This window comes from Megascapheus bottae, chromosome 18 (assembly GCF_031878675.1).
Source record: "Megascapheus bottae isolate mThoBot1 chromosome 18, mThoBot2.hap1, whole genome shotgun sequence".
NCBI lineage: Eukaryota > Metazoa > Chordata > Mammalia > Rodentia > Geomyidae > Megascapheus > Megascapheus bottae.
The window spans coordinates 7,331,782-7,352,568 of record NC_143526.1 but is presented as its reverse complement, the minus strand read 5'-3'; the positions used below and the strand labels follow the sequence as shown (position 1 = coordinate 7,352,568).

Here is a 20,787-nt window from a genome sequence, read left to right as displayed (position 1 = left end):
ACTTTAACTACTAGGCCAAACTCCCAGCCCCGAAAAAGAATTTTTTTTTAAATAAATTTTAACCTGGAATACATTTTGGATTTAGTGATAATTAATTCTTTTTCAATGAGTACATGTTCATATTGGTGATTTATTTAGTGGGCCTGGGAATATTCAGGTTTTTTTTAATCTTATAATTGGTTCATATCTTCCTGCTGTTCAGTAGATAGAGCACAGTATATTCTTCCTATCAGTTCCCTGCTTTCCTAGATGATTCCAGACTCACAACTTTTCTTCCTTAGCTAGGTGCCAGTGGCTCGCACCTGTAACCCTAGCTACTTAGGAGGCTGAGATCTGAGGATCTTGGTTTGATGCTAGTCCAGCAGGAAAGTCTTCAAGACTCATAGCTCCAATTTACCACCAGAAAACCAGAAATGGCCTTGTGGCTCAAAATGGTAGAGTGCCAGCCTTGGGCAAAAGAGCTCAGGGATGGTGCCCAGACCCTGAGTTTTAGCCCCATGACTGAGGAAAACAAAAACAAAACAAAACAAAAAAACCCTTTTCTTCTCCATGCCTATGTGCAAATGATTCCCATACTTGCTATTTTGCTGAGAAAATTGAACTTCCATATACAGTACTGTCTTTTTTTTTTTTTTGCCAGTCATGGGCTTAAACTCGGAGCCTGAGCACTGTCCTTGTTTTTCTCAAGACTAGTGCTCTACCACTTGAGCCTCAGCACCACTTCCAGCTTTTTTCTATGTATGTGGTACCAGGGAATCCAACCCAGGGCTTCGTGCATGCTAGACAAGCACTCTACCACTAGGCCACACCCCTGGCCCTTATGATTTGTTTTGATGATACATAAAAATAAATTTTATTATCCTAGTTTGGTTGTTTGGGTGGCTGCTTTTTCCCCCTCCCCCCTCTCCCCTCCCCCTTCTTCTTTCTTTCTCTTCTTCTTGCAGTCATGGAGGTTGAACCCTGAGCCTGGGTGCTGTCCCTGACTTCTTTTGCTCAAGGCTAGTGCTCTACCACTTTGAGCCACAGTGCCACTTCCAGTTTCCAGATAAGGATCTAATGGTTTGGTCTGATATTGTCTTTTCTTTTTTTTTTGGCCAGTCTTGGGGCTTGAGCTCAGGGTTTAGGCACTGTCCTTGTGCTTTCTCAAGGCTAGCGTTCTACCACTTGAGCCACAGCATCGCTCCCAGTTTTTTCTGTGTATATGGAACTGAGGAATTGAACCCAGGGCTTCATGCATGCTAGGCAAGCACTCTACCACTAGGCTATGCTCCTGGCCCCTCTAATTGGACTTTATTACCAAGGATAGCTTTGAACTGCTTCCTCAGATTATAGGCTAGTATTGTAGGCATGAGTCACCAGTGCCTGGCTTATTTAGGCTTCTTAAATCAGTGATTTGCTTCATTTTTATCATTTCTGGAATTTTCTGACTTTTTCTCATGTATCGCCTCTATGCCATTGTTCCCTCTTCTAGAACATATCAGTCAATATAAAATAGTCTCACTTTTCCTTATGTATATTTTTTGTCATTTCCTTCTCTGTGTTGTTTCGTAGATAAACTTAAGTATACACATTTCCTACATTACTCTTCGTTTCTGTGTAAGCTGCTGTTAAATCTGGGTTCTTAATTTTGGCAATTCCACTTTCCAGTTCTAGAAATTCTATATGTTCCTTCTTAGTTTTGCTGTCCTTTTACTGTTTCCTGTTTCTTGCAGGTCTTTTCAGATTGTCATTTATTTCTTCAAACTTTTATAGTTTGTGTCTGATAATGTGGAAAATGTGAAGTCTTTGATCTGTGTCATTCTATGTCCAGTTAGAAAAACAGAAATTGGATGTTTCCAGTAGGGAAAGGTTTAATAATAGCAAAGAGGCTGGGGCGTTTAACAGGCAGGGTACAACTGATGTTTCCTGGAGTCCTGGTAGCCATTGTGTGCAGTTGCCTGCTTCGCACCTGGATTTGCTTTCTTGCTTTTAATTTTCTACAAGTGCTTCTCTTTGGAGCAGCCTAAAAGACCCTAGTCAGCAAGAAGTAGTTTTCAGACCTCCAGTCCTCTGCCACACAGAGGCAGAAAAGAGCTGAATACCAGGAGACAACTTGGAACTGGGTGAAGACCATCTGTTGTTTTTGCTGTTGGTTCTTATTCCTAGAATCTTGTTTGTCCTTTTATGCCTGGTTATTTTTTGAGTTCTGGCATTGCAGAATTATTTGGAATAATTTGATGTGCAAGGATTTTCGTTTGTTTGTCATACTCCTGGGAGCCAACCTTAATCCAAATTTAGCCATTTCCTAGAGAACCTAACAGGTGTAGAGATTCTTGCAAAAACTTGCATAGTTTTCTTTACCTGTACCCTGGGAAGCTGACATATCCTAGACCCATAATGCTAACAAAACCACAATACAACTTTGTGGTTCTATTCTCAGGCTAGGCAGTGTCCTGTTGTTAGAACTTCTTTTTTTTTTCCCCCAGTCTTGGGGCTTTAACTCAGGGCCTGGGCAGTGTCCTTGGGTTTTCTCAAGGTTAGTGTTCTACCACTTGAGCCACAGCACCACTTCCCGACTTTTCTGTGTGTATATGTTACGGAGGAATGAATCCAGAGCTTCATGCATGCTAGGCAAGCACTCTACCACTAGGCTACACTCCTGGCCCTGTCAGAAGCTTTTTTGAATGCCTTTATCTAATAGAGTTATTACACTTTTCTAGATTTCAGACTGTTTCCTTCCCTCCCTCCTTCTCTCTTTCTTTGTGCTGCTACTGGGATTTGAACTGAGAATCTTGTATTCTTGCTTGGCTTTTTCATTCACAGTTAATGCTTGTCCTCTTGACCCATACTTCCTTTCTAGCGTTACTTCTGGTTAATTGGAGATGGAGTCCCTTGGATTCTTCTATCTGACTTCAAACCATAATCACCAGATTTTAGCCTCCTGAATAGCTAGGATTACAGATATGAGCCATAGCAATCACCTTACGGCCTACTTAGCTCTTCAGTACTTTTAAGAAAATGTATTTGAGAGCAGGCACCAGTGGCTCACACCTGTAACCCTAGCAACTTAGGAGGTTGAGTGTTGAGGATCTTGCCCAGGCAAGAGAGTTTGTAAGACTTATCTCAAGTTAATCACCAAAATAGAGCTGGAAATAGACCTGTAACTCAAGTGGTACAGAAAGCTCAGGGACAGCCCAGGCCATGTTTGAGCCTAGGATCAGCCCCTGCGAAAAGAAAATATATATCATATTAGCCTTTCCAGCTCCACTTCTGGTTTTCTGGTAGTTAATTGGAGATAAGAGTCTCATGGGTGCTGGGAGTTTGGCCTAGTGGTAGGGCTTGCCTAGGATGCACAAAGATCCGAGTTCAAGTCCTGGGTTCCACATACATAGAAAAAGCATGTGGTGCTGTGGCTCAAGTGGTAGAGCTCTACCCTTGAGAAAGTCCAAGGACAGTGCTCAGGCTGAGTTCAAGCCTCAGGACTGGCAAGAAAAAAAAAAGAGCAGGGGAGGAGGATGGAGAGGAGGAGAAGAAGGAGAAAAGAGTCTCATGGACTTTCCTGCCCAGGCTGGCCTTGAACTATGATCCTTCGGAGTATTTAGGATTACAGGCATGAGCCACCCATGCCCAGCTTTTGGCTGTTAAAAAGGTTTTTTTTTTGTTTTGTTTTTTGTTTTTATTAAGTAGTTGTACAAAGTGGTTTTAATTCCAGAAGTCAGGTTTTGAGTGTAATGCATCAAGCTGCATAATTCAATTTGAACATAGTATACGTAAAATATGATGACTGTATTTCCTTACCCTTCCTCCATTTGTATACCTCCTCCTCTTGTTGCTCTCTGCTCCCCAGAACACGTTTCAACTTGTTAGTACTCATTTTGTTGAATGGTTTGGTAGTTGTTCAAAGGAGTTACACTGTTGGACTCCTTGAAGTATGCTGCTGTCAATTATTATTATTTTTTTTTTCTTCTGTTGTCGTGGGGCTTGGACTCTGCATCTGGGCGTAGTCCTTGAGCTCTTCAGCTCAAGGCTACCATCTTACCTCTTGAGCCACAGCACCATTTCTGGTTTTCTAGTGGTTAATTGGAGATAAGAGTTTCAGGGACTTTAGTGCCTGGGCTGGCTTTGAACTGTGATCCTCAGATTTCAGCCTCCTGAGTAGGTAGAGTTACAGGTGTGAGCCACTGTGCCCAGCCAATCATTTAGATTTCTTTTTTTTTATGATGCCAATATCTTTTATTTTTTAAAATTTTTTATTGTAATTAATAAAAGGGTTACATGATATTTGCCAGATAGAAGGTGCATTAATTCACATACATTGATACCCTTTCACATGTCGTGGTACCCATTACCCTCCCCCCATTTAGATTTCTTAATATTTGTTGTGATGTTTTTTTTTTCTTTTTAATCTCTTTTATTGGTTTGTGTCTTTTTTTTTGTCAAAATAGCTAGGATTTTTTTTTGCCAAATTTGGTTTATGATTCTGAGGTATGTTTCTTGGAGACAAATAGTTGGCTCTTTTTAATTGTAAACATGATGTACAGAGGGTTTACAGTTACATAAGCCAATGATTACATTTCTTTTTGAACAGTTTTTCCATCCTAGCCCCCCCCACCCCCAAGTTATATAGTTCATTTTCTTTTTCTTTTCTTTTTTTTTTTTTTTTTTGTGGGTAATGGGGCTTGAACTCTGGGCCTGGGCACTGTCCCTACGCTCTTTAGCTCAAGGCTAGAGCTCTACCAGTTGAGTTACAGATAAGAGTACTGAGGACTTTCACGCATAGGCTGGCTTCAAACCAGCTTCTGATCTCAGCATCCTGAGTAGCTAGGTTTACAGGTGTGAGCTGCTGGCGCTTGGTTTGTATAGTTCATTCTCCACATAATGTCTAGGGAGTTTCACTGCTGCATTAGTTCACTCTTTGACCCTCCCTTTTCTTATACTCCTTAAACAGATAAACTTACATATAAGAAAAAAAGTGTGGAGGGAATGGGGCTGTGGATCAAGAGGTAGGGCAGTAGCCTTGAGCTGAAGAGCTCAGGGACAACGCCCAGAATTCAAGTCCCATGACCTATTCCCCCCCCTTCCCACCCCCCCACCCTCACCCCCACCCCTGCTCCCCCCCCACCCCCGCCCGAAAAAAGGAAGAAAGTATGGAGATTAAAAAAACAAAAAACAGACAATGAGGTGGAGAGCGTAGCCTAGTGATGGAGTGCTCACCTAGCATGCATGAAGCCCCGGGTTCAATTCCTTGGTACCACATACCCAGAAAAAGCCAGAAGTGGTGCTGTGGCTCAAGTGGCAGAGTGCTAGCCTTGAGCAAAAGCTGTCCAAGGACAGTGCCCAGGCTCTGAGTTCAAGCCCCAGAACTGGCCAAAAAAAAAGAAAAAAGGAGAGAGACAAAAGTGGGGGATAAAATAACAAAAAACCTTTTGGTGGTGGGGCTTAAAAACTCAGTGCCTGGGCATTATCCATGAGCTTTTTGCTGGAGGGTAGTGTTCTGCCACTTTGAGCCACAGTGCTACTTCTGGTTTTTCTGGTAGTTAAATGACGATAAAGTTCTCACAGACTTTCCTGTCCTGCCTGTCTTGACTGCAATCCTCAGATCTCAGCCTCCTGAGTAGCTGGGATTTATAGGCATGAACCATCAGCTGCCAGCTTGGCTCTTGTATTTTTACATAGGCTGTTGCTCTATGTCTTTTGATTGGAGAGTTGAATCATTGACCTTTAACATTATGACTGTTTCATCTAATCCACTACTAAAATTTGTTCATTCTATTTCTTTGATTTTGATTATCTTCTGATGCTAGAATTCCCTTTCTTTTCCTTCTTAGTGCTGGTTTAGTGGACATGAATTCCTTTAGTTTTTGTTTTTCTTGGGAGGTTTTTGTTTCTCTGTCACTTGTGAATGGTAGCTTCTCTGGGTACACTAGCTGTGTTGATAGTCATTCTCTAGAGCTTGCATTATATCTCTAGGTTTTCCTTGCATTTAGAATTTGTTAAGAAATCTGCAGTTAGAGCCGGGAGCATGATTTAATGGTAGAGTGCTTGCCTAGCATGCACAAAGCCCTGGGTTGGATTCCTTGGTACCACACACACAGAAGGAGTTAGAACTGATGCTGTGGCTCAAGTGGTAGAGCACTCGATTTGAGAAAGCTCAAGGACAGTACCAAGGCCCTGAGTTCAAGTTCCAGGACTGGCAATTTAAAAAAAAATCCAGTTATTCTAATTGTCTTCCAATTGTGAGATCCCTCTTTGTTTTTTGCTGCCTCCAGTGTTATGTCCTTATTTTGTATCTCCAATGCTTTAACAACAGTGTATCTAGGCTTGTTTTTATTTCTGATCTTGTCTGCTTCAAGTTCTGTATACCTCTATCAGATGGGTAAAGTTCTTTATTGAGGTTGGGGAAGCTTTCTGCTATTATTTTGTTCAATAGATTTTCAGTGCTTTTAGTTTTTATTTCATCTTCCTTCTCTATTTCCATTATCATTATACACAAATTTGCGCTTTTTTTTTTTTGCCAGTCCTGGGGCTTGAACTCAAGGCCTGGGTACTGTCCTTGGACACTTTTTGCTCAAGGCTAACACTCTGTCACTTGAGCCAGAGCACCACTTCCAGCTTCTTCTGTGTATGTGGTTCCAGGGAATCGAACCCAGGGCTTCATGCATGGTAGGCAAGCGTGCTAACAGTAGGCCACAATCCCAGCCCATAAATTTGATTTTTTAATTGAGTCCTTCAATTCTTGCATGCCCCTTTGGTATCTTCTGAGTACTTTTTCAATGCCTTTGATTATTCCTCATTTAATGTCTCTGCTTCATTTTCAATTTCTGATATCCTTTTTCCAGCTTCTTTTGATTTATTACCCAGGTTTTCGACTATGCCTAGTTATCAGTCATTCTCTTCATCTCTTCCTTCCTTCCTTATTTGTCCTCCATTTTTTTTCTTTTTTTTTGGTCTGATTTCTCTTGGAATTCATTTAGTTTCTTGAAGATCCATTGTTTTATTCTAGAGCCATTTCTCTCACTTTATGTTTTAATGAGTCTGTTTTGCCTTTCATCTGCACGCTCACGTCCTTCACTGTTTCATTGTTGGGTTTTGAGGATAACATGTTGTCTTGTTTATTCATGGATTTTGTGGCCTTTTGCTGAAATTTATGCATCTGGGTTCTGGGTTTGTGAGGCATTGGCCCATATTTTAAGTTACTGATTTCATATCTTACCACTTCATTAGATGAGGACATAATTTTCTGATGCTATATGTATTGAAAAGGCTAGTCTCAGTTGCTAGCTAGTCAGTCTCCATGCTCTAGATTTTTTTTCCCTCTTTGAGTGAGGAAACTTTGAATTTAAAGACTTTTATAGATATCAAACTACTGTGTTGCATTTCTGTTAGATTCAAAACATGAGGGGGTACTGGTTTGAGTTTTTAGTTGAAGTTGGATATGTCTGTTTTCTATACGATCTTCCTTTGCCAGAGGAGGAATGAGTAGTTCAAAGACTCAGAGGCAGTATTACTAGAATAATTTCAGGCATTTTGTTATTTTTTTTTATTTTTATTTTTTTGCCAATCGTGGGCTTAAGCTCAGGGCCTGAGCACTGTCCTTGGATTTTTCTCAAGGCTAGAGCTCTACCACTTGAGCCTTAGCACCACTTCCGGCTTTTTCTAAGTATGTGGTACCGAGGAATCAAACCTGGGTCCTCGTGCATGCTAGGCAAGCACTCTACCACTAGGCCAAACTCCCGGCCCCAGGCATTTTGTTATTTAGGAGGGGCAGGGTTGAAGTTAGGTTTTATAGGAAAGGTTAGTGAAAAGGTGAAGTAAGGTGTTGGAGTGAGAGAAAATGGGATCTAAACTTGTATCCGGTTGGGGTTCTGTGAAAGTGAGATCGGGAGAAAAGACTTAAGTGCCATACTGATGAGGGAGGGAGAAGGGAGTGAAAAGGAAAAAGGAGAAGGAACAGTCAATTAGAAGAATGACAAACTGGTAAACTAATAAGGGAATCAAGGCAGGAAGCAGAAGGTGGAAAGTGAAGCAAAGTGCACAAAATGATTTTTACTTGAGTAGTGTAATTACTAGGAAGTACTTGGGTGTTGAGGAAGATTGATAGTGAAGGGACATTGTGAGAAGTGGTATGAGAAAGCTCACTAGCATGTGTGGGAGCTGTATATGAAGAGGGCAGCCATGAAGAGGTGGTGGATTACATGGTGGGAACATTGGCTCAGATAGATGGCTTCAATTTAAAAAAGAAAAAAAAGGGAAGAATAAAGGATACAAGGAAAAGGGGCAGTGATAGGAAACTCAAATTAAGAGGGTTGATCAGTGAGATTGAAAGGTAAATTGCCTTTTCCTGGTTTACTGCTGGAACACCCAGAGTTAAACAAGTATAACATTTGATATAGTTGAGGTAATACAGGACTAAACACATCATCTTATGTATAGCAAATGTGAAGTGAACTTGGGTTTTTCTACCCTGCAGGTCTCTTAAGTGGAATAGGGGCCTAGAGATGAAGCTGCATGTTGCAGCATCTTGTGCTTTTGTCTGGCTTTTCGGAAAGGGTCCTCTGCTCCATCAGTTCATTTCCCATCTCCTGTGACTCTGTCCCTGTGTGCTCTGATTTTCCAAGGTCCAGTTCCCGTGGCTAAATTAGGAGTTCACTGCTCTCAGTCTCTGTGGGAATTCCCAAGACCACACACCTTTTTCAGTCTGTACTTCATAGTGTTAAACTGGACTCTGAGACAGCCTGCTGCTTTTTGCCAATTCTTTGTCAGCAATGCTGTTAGGCTGCTGTAGGGTGGCTGTGCATGCCCCACACAGATTTCTGGGGTCTCCTGGCACTTTCTGCATTGGGACCTACTAGCAAGACCTTGTAAGCCTCTGCTCTCTGGCTTGAATTGGGGTTTGTTGATCCTGTGGCTGATGGCTGGCCTTTCCCAGCTTCTCTATGGGCCAGTGCCCCGATCACCACCCACCATGAAGACTTCTTGTTCTATGGGCTCCAGGAGAGGCATCGCAGTAAGGTGAATTTCATTTGCTCATGTGTCCTGGCGTCTCCTTCTTTGCTGTGTTTACCTTCTGATTTATTTGGTCACTGTCTCTGGCTGGTAAAGGCTCCCACATGGGGGTGCTTTTTTTTCCCTTTTGAAATTTCTTCCCTGTCTGTCTCTGTCTCTGTCTTGAATTCATGGTCTGGGTGCTGTCCTTGAGCTTTTTTGCTCAAGGATAGTGCTCTACCACTTGAACACAGCTTCACTCTGTCTTTCTGAAAGAGTCTCAGACTTTCTGCATGGGTTGGCTTTGAACCGCTTTCATCAGATCTCAGCCTTCTGAGTAGATAGGATTATAGGTGTAAGCCTCCAGCACCCACAACAGTCTCTTCTTTCTTGATCTTGTGAGTCTGGCACTGAGCTTTGAGTGGATGAGTTGTTTCGCTCACTGGATAAGTGAGTTTGGCTTGCCCTGCTCTCTCTCAACATTTTCTTTTCTTTTTAGAACTGAGGTTTAAACCAAGGCCTTGTGCATACTAAGCAAGAACTCTATATACTCCAGTCTACGTTTTGTTTTTTAACTAAGCAAAAAAATTAATTAGGGCCAAAAAGGGTGGCTCATGTTTGTAGTCTTAAGCATTCAGTGGTCTGACTGCACTGGATAGAGCAAGAGGCCATCCGTACATAGTAAAATCTTGTCTGAAAACTAAACAAAGTTGCCAGGCCCCAATGGCTCACACCTGTTAATTGGAGGTCTTTGGGAGACAGAGATCTGAGAATTGTTCAAAGCTAGCCTGGGCAGGAAAGTTTGTTAAGACTATTACCTCCAATTAACCACCAAAACGCTGGAGGTAAGCTTTAGTTTAATGGTAGACTGCTAGCTTTGAGCAAAAACTGCTCAGGGACAGAATCCTGCCTCTGAGTTCAAGCCCCAGGAATGACCTAAAAACAAGTTAATTGGAATTTTAATAGCAATTTTTTTTTTTTTTTGCCATTTCTGGGCCTTGAATTCAGGGCCTGAGTACTGTCCTTGGGCTTTCTCAAGGCTAGCACTCATACCACTGGAGCCACAGCACCATTTCTAGCCTTTCTCAAGTCTAGCACTCATACCACTGGAGCCACAGCACCATTTCTAGCCTTTCTCTATATATGTGGTACCGAGGAATCGAACCCCGGTCTTTGTGCATGCTAGGCAAGCACTCTTACCACTAGGCCAAACTCCAGGCCCGCAAATAACCTTTTTAAATTGCAAGTTATCTTTATATGTTGTTTGTTAAGTATGTTAAGTTTGTTCAAGAATCATTTAGCACCTGCCATGAGCATAGTGTTTACTTTGTGGCTCATCAAAGCTATCACCAAGCCGGGTGTGGTGGCTACACATGTAATCCTAGCGCCCAGGCCCAGGGTCCAAGACCCAGGACCACCCCTCCCCCCCCCCAAAAAAAAAAGAAAAGAAAAGAAAAGCTATTACCAAGTGGGTAAAAGGATGGTTGGTTGCCTTCTAAGATCTGAAAGAAATACAAATTGACTTTCTTTTGTGACAGCTTATTTATCATCCTTACACAGTCTTCGTTCTTACTATGATAACCTATGTATAACTACCAACCCAAGCAGTTAGCATTGAAATCTTAGAAGTTTTTTTCCATATTATTTTTCAGCAATTAGCTGTTTTTCAGTAATTGCATTCAGCTCATTCTTTGCTACTGAAAGGGCTTTAACTGTATACAAACCTGTGACATAAGAATATGCTATACTATATTTTATCTGCTCTGGCCAAAAGTACTGTATGATTTGAAGTCTTCTCAGAAGTTTTATACCTGCTCCCAAAATAGGAAAGAAAATAAAATTCAGCCCGGTGCCCATGGCTCATACCTGTAATCCTAGCTTCTCAGGAGGCTGAGATCTGAGGATCACGGTTCAAAGCCAGCCTGAGCACGAAAGTCCATGAGACTCTTACCTCCAAATAACCACCAGAAAACTGGAAGTGGTGCTGTGGCTCAAGTGATAGAGCAGTAGCTTTGAACTGAAGAGCTCAGGGTCAGTACCCAGAGTTCAAGCCCCATAACCCGAGGGGAAAGGGGGGGGGAGAGAGAGAGAGAGAGAGAGAGAGAGAGGGAGGGAGGGAGGGAGGGAGGGAGGGAGAGAGGGAGAGAGAGAGAGAGGTGTAGTATTATTTTACTTTTTGTTGAACAATCATCATAGGAATTCCCAATATATAAATACTGGAATTGGGGCCAGGAGCGTATCCTAGTAGTAGAGTATTTGCCTAGTATGCACGAAGCCCAGGGTTCTATTCCTCAGTACCACATACATACACAGAAAAAAAACTGGAAGTGGCACTATGGCTCAAGAGGCAGAGCCCTATCCTTGAGCAAACTGTGTCCAAGGACCGTGCCCAGGCCCTGAGTTCAAGCCCCAGGACTGCAAAAAAAAAAAAAAAAAAAAGGAAATACTGGAAATTAGTAATTACCCTTCATAAGTTAATGATGGAAATGCAAAAAATAGTGCAGTTGCTTTGGAAACCACATGATCCAATAATTCTCCTAGGTATGTACCCAAGAGAATTGAAATCATGTCTACACAAAAACATATGAAAGCATGTTTATAGCATTATTCATAATAGCTGAAAAGAAGCAACAGAGGTTCGTCAGTTGAACAGATAACAGAATATGGTATGTCCATGCTACAGAATAAAGGTATAAAAAATAGTGATATACTGACATATGCTATAATATAAATGGACTTTGAGAACATGTTAAATGAAAAAAGCCCATGACAAGACAAGCGACTATATTTTACATTCAATGTCCAGAGTAGGCAGGTGAATAGAGACCGGGAGTGCTGGGAGGGTGGGAATTAGGGATGATAGATGACTGCTATTGTATCTGGGAAGATTTTTGTTTGTTTTTGCTTTTGAGACAGTGTTCTATGTAGCTTAGGCTTGCCTTAGCCTCCCACATGCTGTGATCATAAAATAAGGAAATGAGATTAAAAAAAATGACATGCTGCAGCAAACATTAGGAATATTGACCCAGTCATATCCTGTGGTAGTCTATATTGCTAAATATTTTGTTTTGTTTTGTTTTTTGTTTGTTTTTGGTCAGTCTTGGGCTTGAGGCTCAGCGGCTGGGCACTACCCTTGGGCTTTCTCAAGGCTAGAGCTCTACTACTTGAGCCACAGCACCACTTCTGGCATTTCTCTATATATGGTACTGAGGAATCGAACCTAGGTCTTCCTGCATGCTAGGCAAGCATTCTACCACTAGGCTAAATTCCTGGCCCTGCTAAATAATTTTTTAACTCAGTCCTGAGGCTTGACCTAGGCTACATTCACTCTAAATAATATTATTGGGGGGGTAAAATTTCTATTTTATTATTATAAAGGTGATGTACAGAGGGGTTACAGTTATATGTCAGGCAAAAGACCTAGATAACTTTTAAAATTTTTCTCTGTGTATGTGTGTGTGTGCACGTGCGTGTGTATGTATGTGCCAGTCCTGGGAATTAAACTCAGTGGCTAGGAGCTGTCCCTAAGCTTTGTTGTTCTAGCATTCTACTATTTGAGCTACAGCTCCATTTTTGTTTGTTTGTTTGTTTGTTTGTTTGCTTTTTTGTTTTCTTCGTTGTTGGTGGTGGTGGTGGTGAGGCTTGAACTCTGGGCCTGGGCCCTGTCCCTGAGCCTCTTTGTGCTGAAGGCTAGCGACTCTACCACTTGGAGCCACAGTGTCGCCGCCAGCTTTTGAGTAGTTAACTAGAGCTCAGAGTCTCCCTGGGACTTTTCTACCCAGGTTGGCTTCGAACCCTGATCCTCAGATCTCAGCCTCCTGAGTAGGTGGGATTAATTATACTGGCACCCAGCTATTTTGGTTCTTAATTGAAGATGAGTATCTCTTGCCCGTGGCTGGCTTCAAACCGTGATCATTAGATCTCAGCCTCTTGAGGCACTAGGTGGGCATGAGCCAGGGCACACACACAGCTTTTAATTTTACTTTTTATGAGCAAATGTGTGTAAACATGTAACAAGATTATCTATTGAATTATGACTTTCATATTGCAGATTCTGTGTTGTTGTTCATGAGATCATCTTGTAATAAAGGTTTATGGATTTAAAAAAAAGTAAACTCTTAATAAGAACTCATTGAGAGCTGGGAATGTGGCTCAGTGGTAGAGTGCTTGCCTAGCATGCAAGAAGCCCTGGGTTCGATTCCTCAGTACTATATACACAGAAAGAGCTGGAAGTGGTGCTGTGCCTCAAGTGTTAAAGTGCTAGCCTTGAGTAAAAGAAGCTCAGGGAGAGTGTCCAGACCCGAAGTCAAGCTCCAGGACTGGTAAAACACACCCACCCACACACGCACACAGTTAGGAATGTATTTAAAACCACAGATTCAGGAAGGGTAGTGAGTTTGAGGTCAGCTGGGCTTCATTGTAAGATCCTGCCTCAAAACAAACACCAGGGTGCAGTGGCTCACACCTATAATCCTTGTTGCTGCTTAAGAGGCTGAGATCTAAAAGTTGAGGTTTGAAGCTGGATATCCCAATTCTCAGGAGAATTAGTTATCTAGCAAAAAGCTGGAATTGGAGGCATGAGTGGTAGTGTACTAATTGTGAGCAAAGTGTGATGCTACAAATTTATTCCTTAGTACAGGAACGAAACAAAAAATTAGCCTATTCACTAAGTTACACATTTTATTTTATTTATTTATTTTTTAATAAGACTTTATTCTAAATTAAAGACACAAAGAAGTTCATTTTGTATTTTTGGGTTTTTTTGCCAGTCCTGGGCTTGAGCTCAGGGCCTGAGCACTGTCCTTGGACTTTCTCAAGGCTAGAGCTCTACCACTTGAGCCACAGCACCACTTCCGGCTTTTTTCTATATGTGGTACCGAGGAATCAAACCGGGGCCTTCATGCATGCTAGGCAAGCACTTTAACCACTAGGCCAAACTCCCGGCCCCTAAGTTACACATTTTAAAAGGATGACTTCTGTATGTTATTTTCACTATCTCTCATTGAAGCACTACTAACAAAGACAGATGTGTATTTAATGACCAGCTTTACAGAATATCAAGAGTTCCAGAAAATGTCTGTCCCCTTCCCAATTCTACAAGTTATTCCTGTTACAGAAATAGCAGCTGATTCTACTGCTAATGTTTGCTTTGCAGAAGAAGGCATTGTTTTAGACTAGACACGAACCTTTGTGTTTTCAGCACTAGCCAGGAAACTTTGTGCAAAGTGCCATTTTAATCAAATGCTTCTTTGTAATTCCATAGTGCCAGTGTGACCTACCTTTGGCAGCAAAAATAGATCCTGCACTTGAAAACAGGTGGCTATGCAAGCTTGGCTACCTTAAAAAAATAAAAAAGTAAAATGTATTTTACTATTTTTAAAGAAAAAGACTGTTTTGGTGATGCTAAGGATCATTCATGGTAGGCAGGTGCTCTCCTCAACTATACCCTTAATTACACTCTCTATTTTATCGTCCTTTATTATGCCTTCCATTAGAGAATTCATTATACTTTTTTTTAAGGTGAATTAGTCATAACCATTCCTTTGTTATTTGTATCATTTCTGATCTTTATATACAAAGTCCTAGCAGTGGAAGGGGGGAGTGCTGTGATAAGATCTCCTAAAATGGTTTCAAAAATAAATAAAGCTTAAGCTGGGTACGGTGGCTCATACCTGTAATTCCAGCTACTCAGGAGGCTGAGATGTGAGGATCGCAGTTCAAAGCCAGCTCAGGCACTAAAATCAGTGGTTATCTCCAATTAACTACTAGAAAACCGGAAGTGGCATTGTAGATAGAGAGGTAGCCTTGAGCTGAAGAGCTCAGGGACAACTTCCAGGCTGTCCCTTAGGACCAAGGGAGGAAAAAAAGCCAAAATAAGGACAGTTTTGAAACTTTTTTGTTTTTCAGTGATGTGTTGGCATTGCCCATTTTCAAGCAGGAAGATTCCAGCCTTCCATTGGATGGTGAAACCAAGCACCCTCCCTTTCAGTATGTGATGTGCGCTGCAACATCCCCTGCAGTAAAACTGCATGACGAGACACTCACTTACTTGAACCAAGGTTAGTATGGCCTTTTCATGTATTGACATGCAATAACTTCAAAAATCCAAAGTAAATGTTCTGGCATTATAGCATAGGTCATTGGTAATAATGAAAATTGCAAGAACTCTGAACCAACGTAATAATAATTTGTGGAAACTCCTTTACATTGAGGAGGCTCTTGAGCAAAATGCTAGGGTTTTTTCAGCCTTTATCCAGAGGAGGAGCAAGTAGGAAAGGATGTCAATTATTTTTAGGGATAGTGGTTGCAATGTGGAACTTGAGAATGAATCAAAAGTTCAGCTAGACACCTGGGTCTTGGACATGAGACAGGTTTGTGCTGAAAATAGATTTAAACTTCACCAGAATGGAGTCTAGTTTAATCAATTATGTAAAAGTTTATTCATATCTAAAGTTTACCTTCAGAAAGTATAAGTTCTCTTTTTTGCCAGTCCTGGGGCTTGAACTGAGGGCCTGGGCACTGTCTGAGTTCTTCTGCTCAAGGCTAGCACCTGAGCCACGATGCCATTTCCACTTTTCTGGTGGTTAATTGGAGATCAGAGTTTCACGGTCTGAACCACGATCCTCAGATCTGAGCCTCCAGTGTAGCTAGGATTACAGGCCTGAGCCACCAGTGCCTGACTAGATTTTTAAAAATATAAAATATATAAATATATGTTGTTAATTTAGATATTATACAGAGGTTACTGTTTCACAATTCAGGTAATACATACATTTCTCTTTTAGACAGTGTCTTCCCCTCCTTTGCTTTAAGGTTGTTAATTCAAACTTTTGTGACTTAATCACTTTAAAATAGAAAGTACTTTTATCTTACTGAATTGATTTCTTGGATATGTAGACTGAAAGTATGTTGAAGTTTTTGTTTTTTACAAAAAAAAGTCAACATTGTTGTAAAAATAGGACGTGCCTAATTATAGAAAAGTCGGAGATTATTTGAAAGAGTTCAGCTAACAATAGATTCAGTTTATTTCATTGTATATTTTCTACAAACTTGAAACTATGCATGTGTTTACATAGAGCATGTGGTAGGCTAGGTAGTAGAGTATGAGGCCCTCAGTTAAAATCCTGGACCTAAGGGAAGTATCTTGTGAGACAGGCAATGTGACACATGCATACCTATAATCCCAGCTCTCACCAAGGAAGCAAATGCAAGAGAATCATCAGTTGGGGGCCGGGAGTTTGGCCTAGTGGTTAAAGTGCTTGCCTAGCATGCACGAAGACCCGGGTTCGATTCCTCGGTACCACATACATAGAAAAAAGCCAGAAGTGGTGCTGAGGCTCAAGTGGTAGAGCTCTAACCTTGAGAAAGTCCAAGGACAGAACTCAGGCCCTGAGCTGAAGCCCAGGACTGGCAAAAAAAAAAAAAAAAAAAAAATCATCAGTTAGTGGCCAGTTCAGGCCTGAAAAACAAAATACGAAGAAAAGAGCTGGGGGCTTAGCCCAAGTGATACTAGTAGCTCTTGCTGAATAGGTACACAGCTCTAGGTTGTATTGCAAAAGTTAAAAATACGTATTGTGATATATATTTTTCATTAAATAGTATCTTAAATTCCTTGAGATTTGGAAAGAGCAATAGGTTTTTTGTTTTTTAATATTATTTGGGATTAGTATTCTGAAATGTAGAAGAATAACTTTTCATATGATATTTGTTAAGACTCACAGAAATCTTTATCTTTTGGTAGCTCTTTCTATAGCACATGTAACAAGACCTCACTTTGTTTTTGATACTTAATAATTGCTTAAGATTCAGTTATTTGAAAGTATAAATTTCACATTTCTAAGAATCTTGAGTAATTAATTGTGTTTAAATTTAGAAAATAATCTCAAAAGAAACAGTATAAGAGCAAAGATATTGGGTGCTGGTGGCTCACACCTGTAATCCTAGTTACTGAGGCTGAGATTTGCGGACCATGGTTCTAAGCCAGTTTGGGACTCTTATCTCCAGTTAACCACCAGAAAACTGGAAGTAATGCTGTGGCTCAATGTGGTAGAGCTTTGAGGTCAGAGACAGTGCCCAGGCCAACTGAGTTCAAGCCCCACAGCTGACCAAAAAAAAAAAAAAAGAGAGAAAAGATGCATTTATAGATAGATATGAGATTGGATGAGAATGGAACCCAGGACTTCACTCAGCCTAGACACTCTATCGCTGAGCTGAATCTCCTGTGAATTGTAACTCCCCCAACTCTCCTTTTCCATTGTGGGGCTTCAACTCAGGGCCTGGGTGCTGGTCCCAGCCTCTTTGCTCAAGACTAAAATGCACTTGAGCCACAGCCCCGCTTTTTTTTTTTTTTTTTTTTTTTTGCCAGTCTTCATGCATGGTAGGCAAGCAGTTTAACCACTAGGCCAAACTCCCGGCCCAACACAGCCCCGCTTTTGAATGGTTAATTGGAAGTAAGAGTCTCACAGGGACTTTTTTGCCCAGGCTGGCTTTGGCTTTGACCGGTGATCCTCAAATCTCAGCCTCCTGAATAGGTAGGATTACAGGCATGAGCCATCAGTACCCGCTTCCCAGGCTAGTTTTGAGTTGACTGTCCCACTTCAACCTCCTGAGTGCTGGTATGCCACTTTGTCTGGCCAAAACTTGTTCTTAAATAGTTACCCAATTAACCCTGATCCTGTGTGTGTATATGTATAACCTATATGTATATTTGACTCTATATAGTGTTTACAAGGTATATTTGAACATTAGTATATTCATAGAGCTTATTATAGTAATAGAGCCAGAGATATATCCTAGGTTGTAAAAAATTGCAATCTTGTCAAAACAAGTGACTCTGCTTAATGAATTTTGGTTAGTTCCAATGGAGTTGGCTCTATTTAAACAACTTTAGATAAACTTAGTTCTTAATATAGGAAATGAACTTATTTGAACCAGAAGGGATTTTTGTAGCCTACTTGTAATATTATCCAGTAGCTCATATAATGTTGTATGACTTATAGAAAATGATATAAATATATAATCAATTATATGTGCTTTTTTTGTTGGTTGGTTTGGGTTGTTCTAGGGTGTGAAAAAGTAATCACTCTACTAATGGAACCATACTCTGAACCTATTTTTTTTTTTTTTTTTTGCTTTAAATTATTTTTCAGATAAGGTTACTCATTTTTGCCCAGGGCTAGCTTTGGACCCAGATCCTCCTACCAGCGCCTCTTAGTAACTAGCATAATAAATTACTATATCCAGCTTACATTTGTTGAGATGGGCTTCTGACTAATTTTATGCCCTGGCTGGCTTCTGAACTTTGATACTCTCAAATCTTCACCCTTGGCATAGCTGGCAGTGTAGCCATGAGTTATCACACCTGACCCCTGGTAAGCAACCATTTTAATTCAGGCTCATTTCATTTTTAGTTTGGCTCTCCTGAGGAACATTTTTTTCCTAATACATCCTATAGCATCTCTTCATCTACTGAGAAAAAAATGACTCATTCTTACCATTTTACTAAGACCTGTAGAGGGGTGTATGTGTGTGTCTGTGTCTGCCTGGCTGGCTGGCTATAGATTGAACCCAGGGTTTATATATATGCCAGGCAGGTATTCTACCATTGAGCTATACACATGCGAGTCCTGTTTCTTGAACTCAGGGCCTGAGCACTGTCCTTGGGCTTTCTCAAGGCTAGAGCTCTACCACCCAGGTAGAGTGCTAGGCAAGCACTCTACCACTAGGCCAAACTCCCGGCCCCTCCTCTTAGTTTTTGACTTCAACAGTTCTAAGAATTTGTATTCCTCATAAGTTCCCAAGTGATACTACTGCCAGTTTGGGGGCCATAGTTCAATATTTTATTTTGTTTTATTTTTGGTGCCACTCCTGGGGCTTAAATTCAGGGTGTGGGTACTGTCCCAGCACTATTGTGCTCAAGGCCAGCACTCTTATCAGTTGAACCACAGCTTCTCACTTCTGGCCATTTTCAATGGTTAACTGGACATAAGAGTTTTGCAGAGTTTTGACTGGTTAAAACTGTGATCCTCAGAAATCAGCCCATTGAGTGCGTAGGATTATAGGGGTGAGCCATAGCCTTCTGGCTTCAGTTATTATTATTATTACTGTTGTTGTTATCATTCAGGCAAATAGGCAGGCTTCCCCTTCCAAATCACTTTTTTTTGTCAGTTGTGGGACTTGAAATCTGGGCCTGAGTTCTAGCTCAGTCCCACTTCTGGTTTTCTGGTGGTTAATTGGAGATAAGAGTCTCATTGACTTTAGTGTCCCACCTGGCTTTGAACCTCCATCCTCAGATCTCAGCCTCCTGAGTAGCTAGGCTTGAGCCACTGCGCCTGGCTCTATAATCACTTTTTAAAAAAAATTTATTGTTTAGTTTTATTTTCATGCTTCCCCTTACAATCATCTTTTCATTTTTTTATTTATTTTAGTTTTTATGTGTTGTTGGAATCAATTCCAGGCCTTACACCTGTTGGGCAATGTAATATCCCCGACATTTTGGGGGAACTCGAACCCCCCAACAATAGAGTCACCAGCATTCAGTGAACTGAACTAGGAGGCAGTTTAGTAGCAGCAGTGCAGTGGCTACTCTCCACCTTCAGGCTGAGAGCAGCCCTGACTTTCAGTGGGGCTAAGCTTTTAAAGGTAAATACCACATGCAGGTGGTAGTCACCGTATGATATCCACAATCAATAACCACAAGGATGAAGCCACATGCACGTGGTCCTAACCTCTCGTAGGTGGTGGAGAAGGTTAAGCATTTTTACAAAAGCAAAAACAATTTGGCAGCTAAGCCTGCCAGGTTACTACAGACAAGTGCCCTGCCACTGAGCTGCCACCTTTCGAAAGGTGAGACGTGCTCAGAGGGAGAGGTGATAGGAAGAAGCTGATTGTTGAGCTTCGTTATAACTTGATCTTTGTTAGGAGCCTCCCCTTAGGCTTACTGTTTTTTTTTCCTCTTGGGCAGCAATTAATGAAGACTATCTCCCTTTGTGGAATAGAAGTTGAAGCTGTTGAAGATGTTTCTTGCTGTATTGATGTACTAGCATTTTTTTTTTTGGTACTATTTTGAAACATAGAGGTACAGAATTTCCAAACTATCTTCATATTGGCCTGTTTGTGTTTGTGTAGTTACTTGTGAAAAGAATTTGATCTTTAGCTCTGACTGTCTTAGAGATAATCCAACCTAGAGTAATGGCTTCCTTAGGAGCAGGTTTCTGGCTGAAATAGGCTGTCTCTGATCTTACAGTTGGGGTCTTAGTCTTTGACACTTCCTCACTCAATGATGTGCGTGGTACTTAACCTCTTCACTGCAGTGTGGACTGGCTCATTGCTGCTGCTGGACCAGCACTGCCTGCCTTTCTCCCTCCCTCCCTCCTTTTTCTCCCTCTCCTTCCCTTTCTCTCTCACTTCCCCCTTCTCTCCCTCCCTCTCTCCTGGCCCCCCTTCCACCTCTCCCTTTAAATGCCTGCTCATTTGGAAGCCAAGTTCTACTTGGAGAATATCTGCTAAGAATATTAATTAGCCTGTATTAGCTAGTATAGAAACCGGTTATATGTCCTAAAAATCGCACATTTATTGGCTTAGAATTTCTGTTAAGTGTCAGTAAACGTTAGATAGATTAAAATTTTTAATGTTTCCTTATATTCCATAGTGTAATTCCTTCTGATTTTTGGTGCCTGTTACTAGGTTAAAGTTAGAAATAGCTTCTTAAGGCTTTGAACATAGCCAAGAGGGTACTGTCACTTCTTGAACTTTGTGTTGCTCTATAGTCCATGGGGAGAAGCTAGATTTGCAGTCGGTGTGTTCATAGGGGGTGAACAAATC

The 20,787-nt window shown here is 41.2% G+C and overlaps 1 protein-coding gene across 2 annotated transcripts in view; it reads left to right on the top strand.

The window, feature by feature from the left end:
- Ubp1 (upstream binding protein 1) overlaps window positions 1-20,787 on the top strand; it is a 63,140-nt gene that overhangs the window by 10,117 nt on the left and 32,236 nt on the right. For both annotated transcript variants that reach the window (XM_090351816.1, XM_090351815.1), the window contains one exon: window positions 14,872-15,023. In XM_090351816.1, the coding sequence (XP_090207942.1) occupies window positions 14,872-15,023 (152 nt within the window). The remainder of the gene's footprint in view (window positions 1-14,871; window positions 15,024-20,787) is intronic.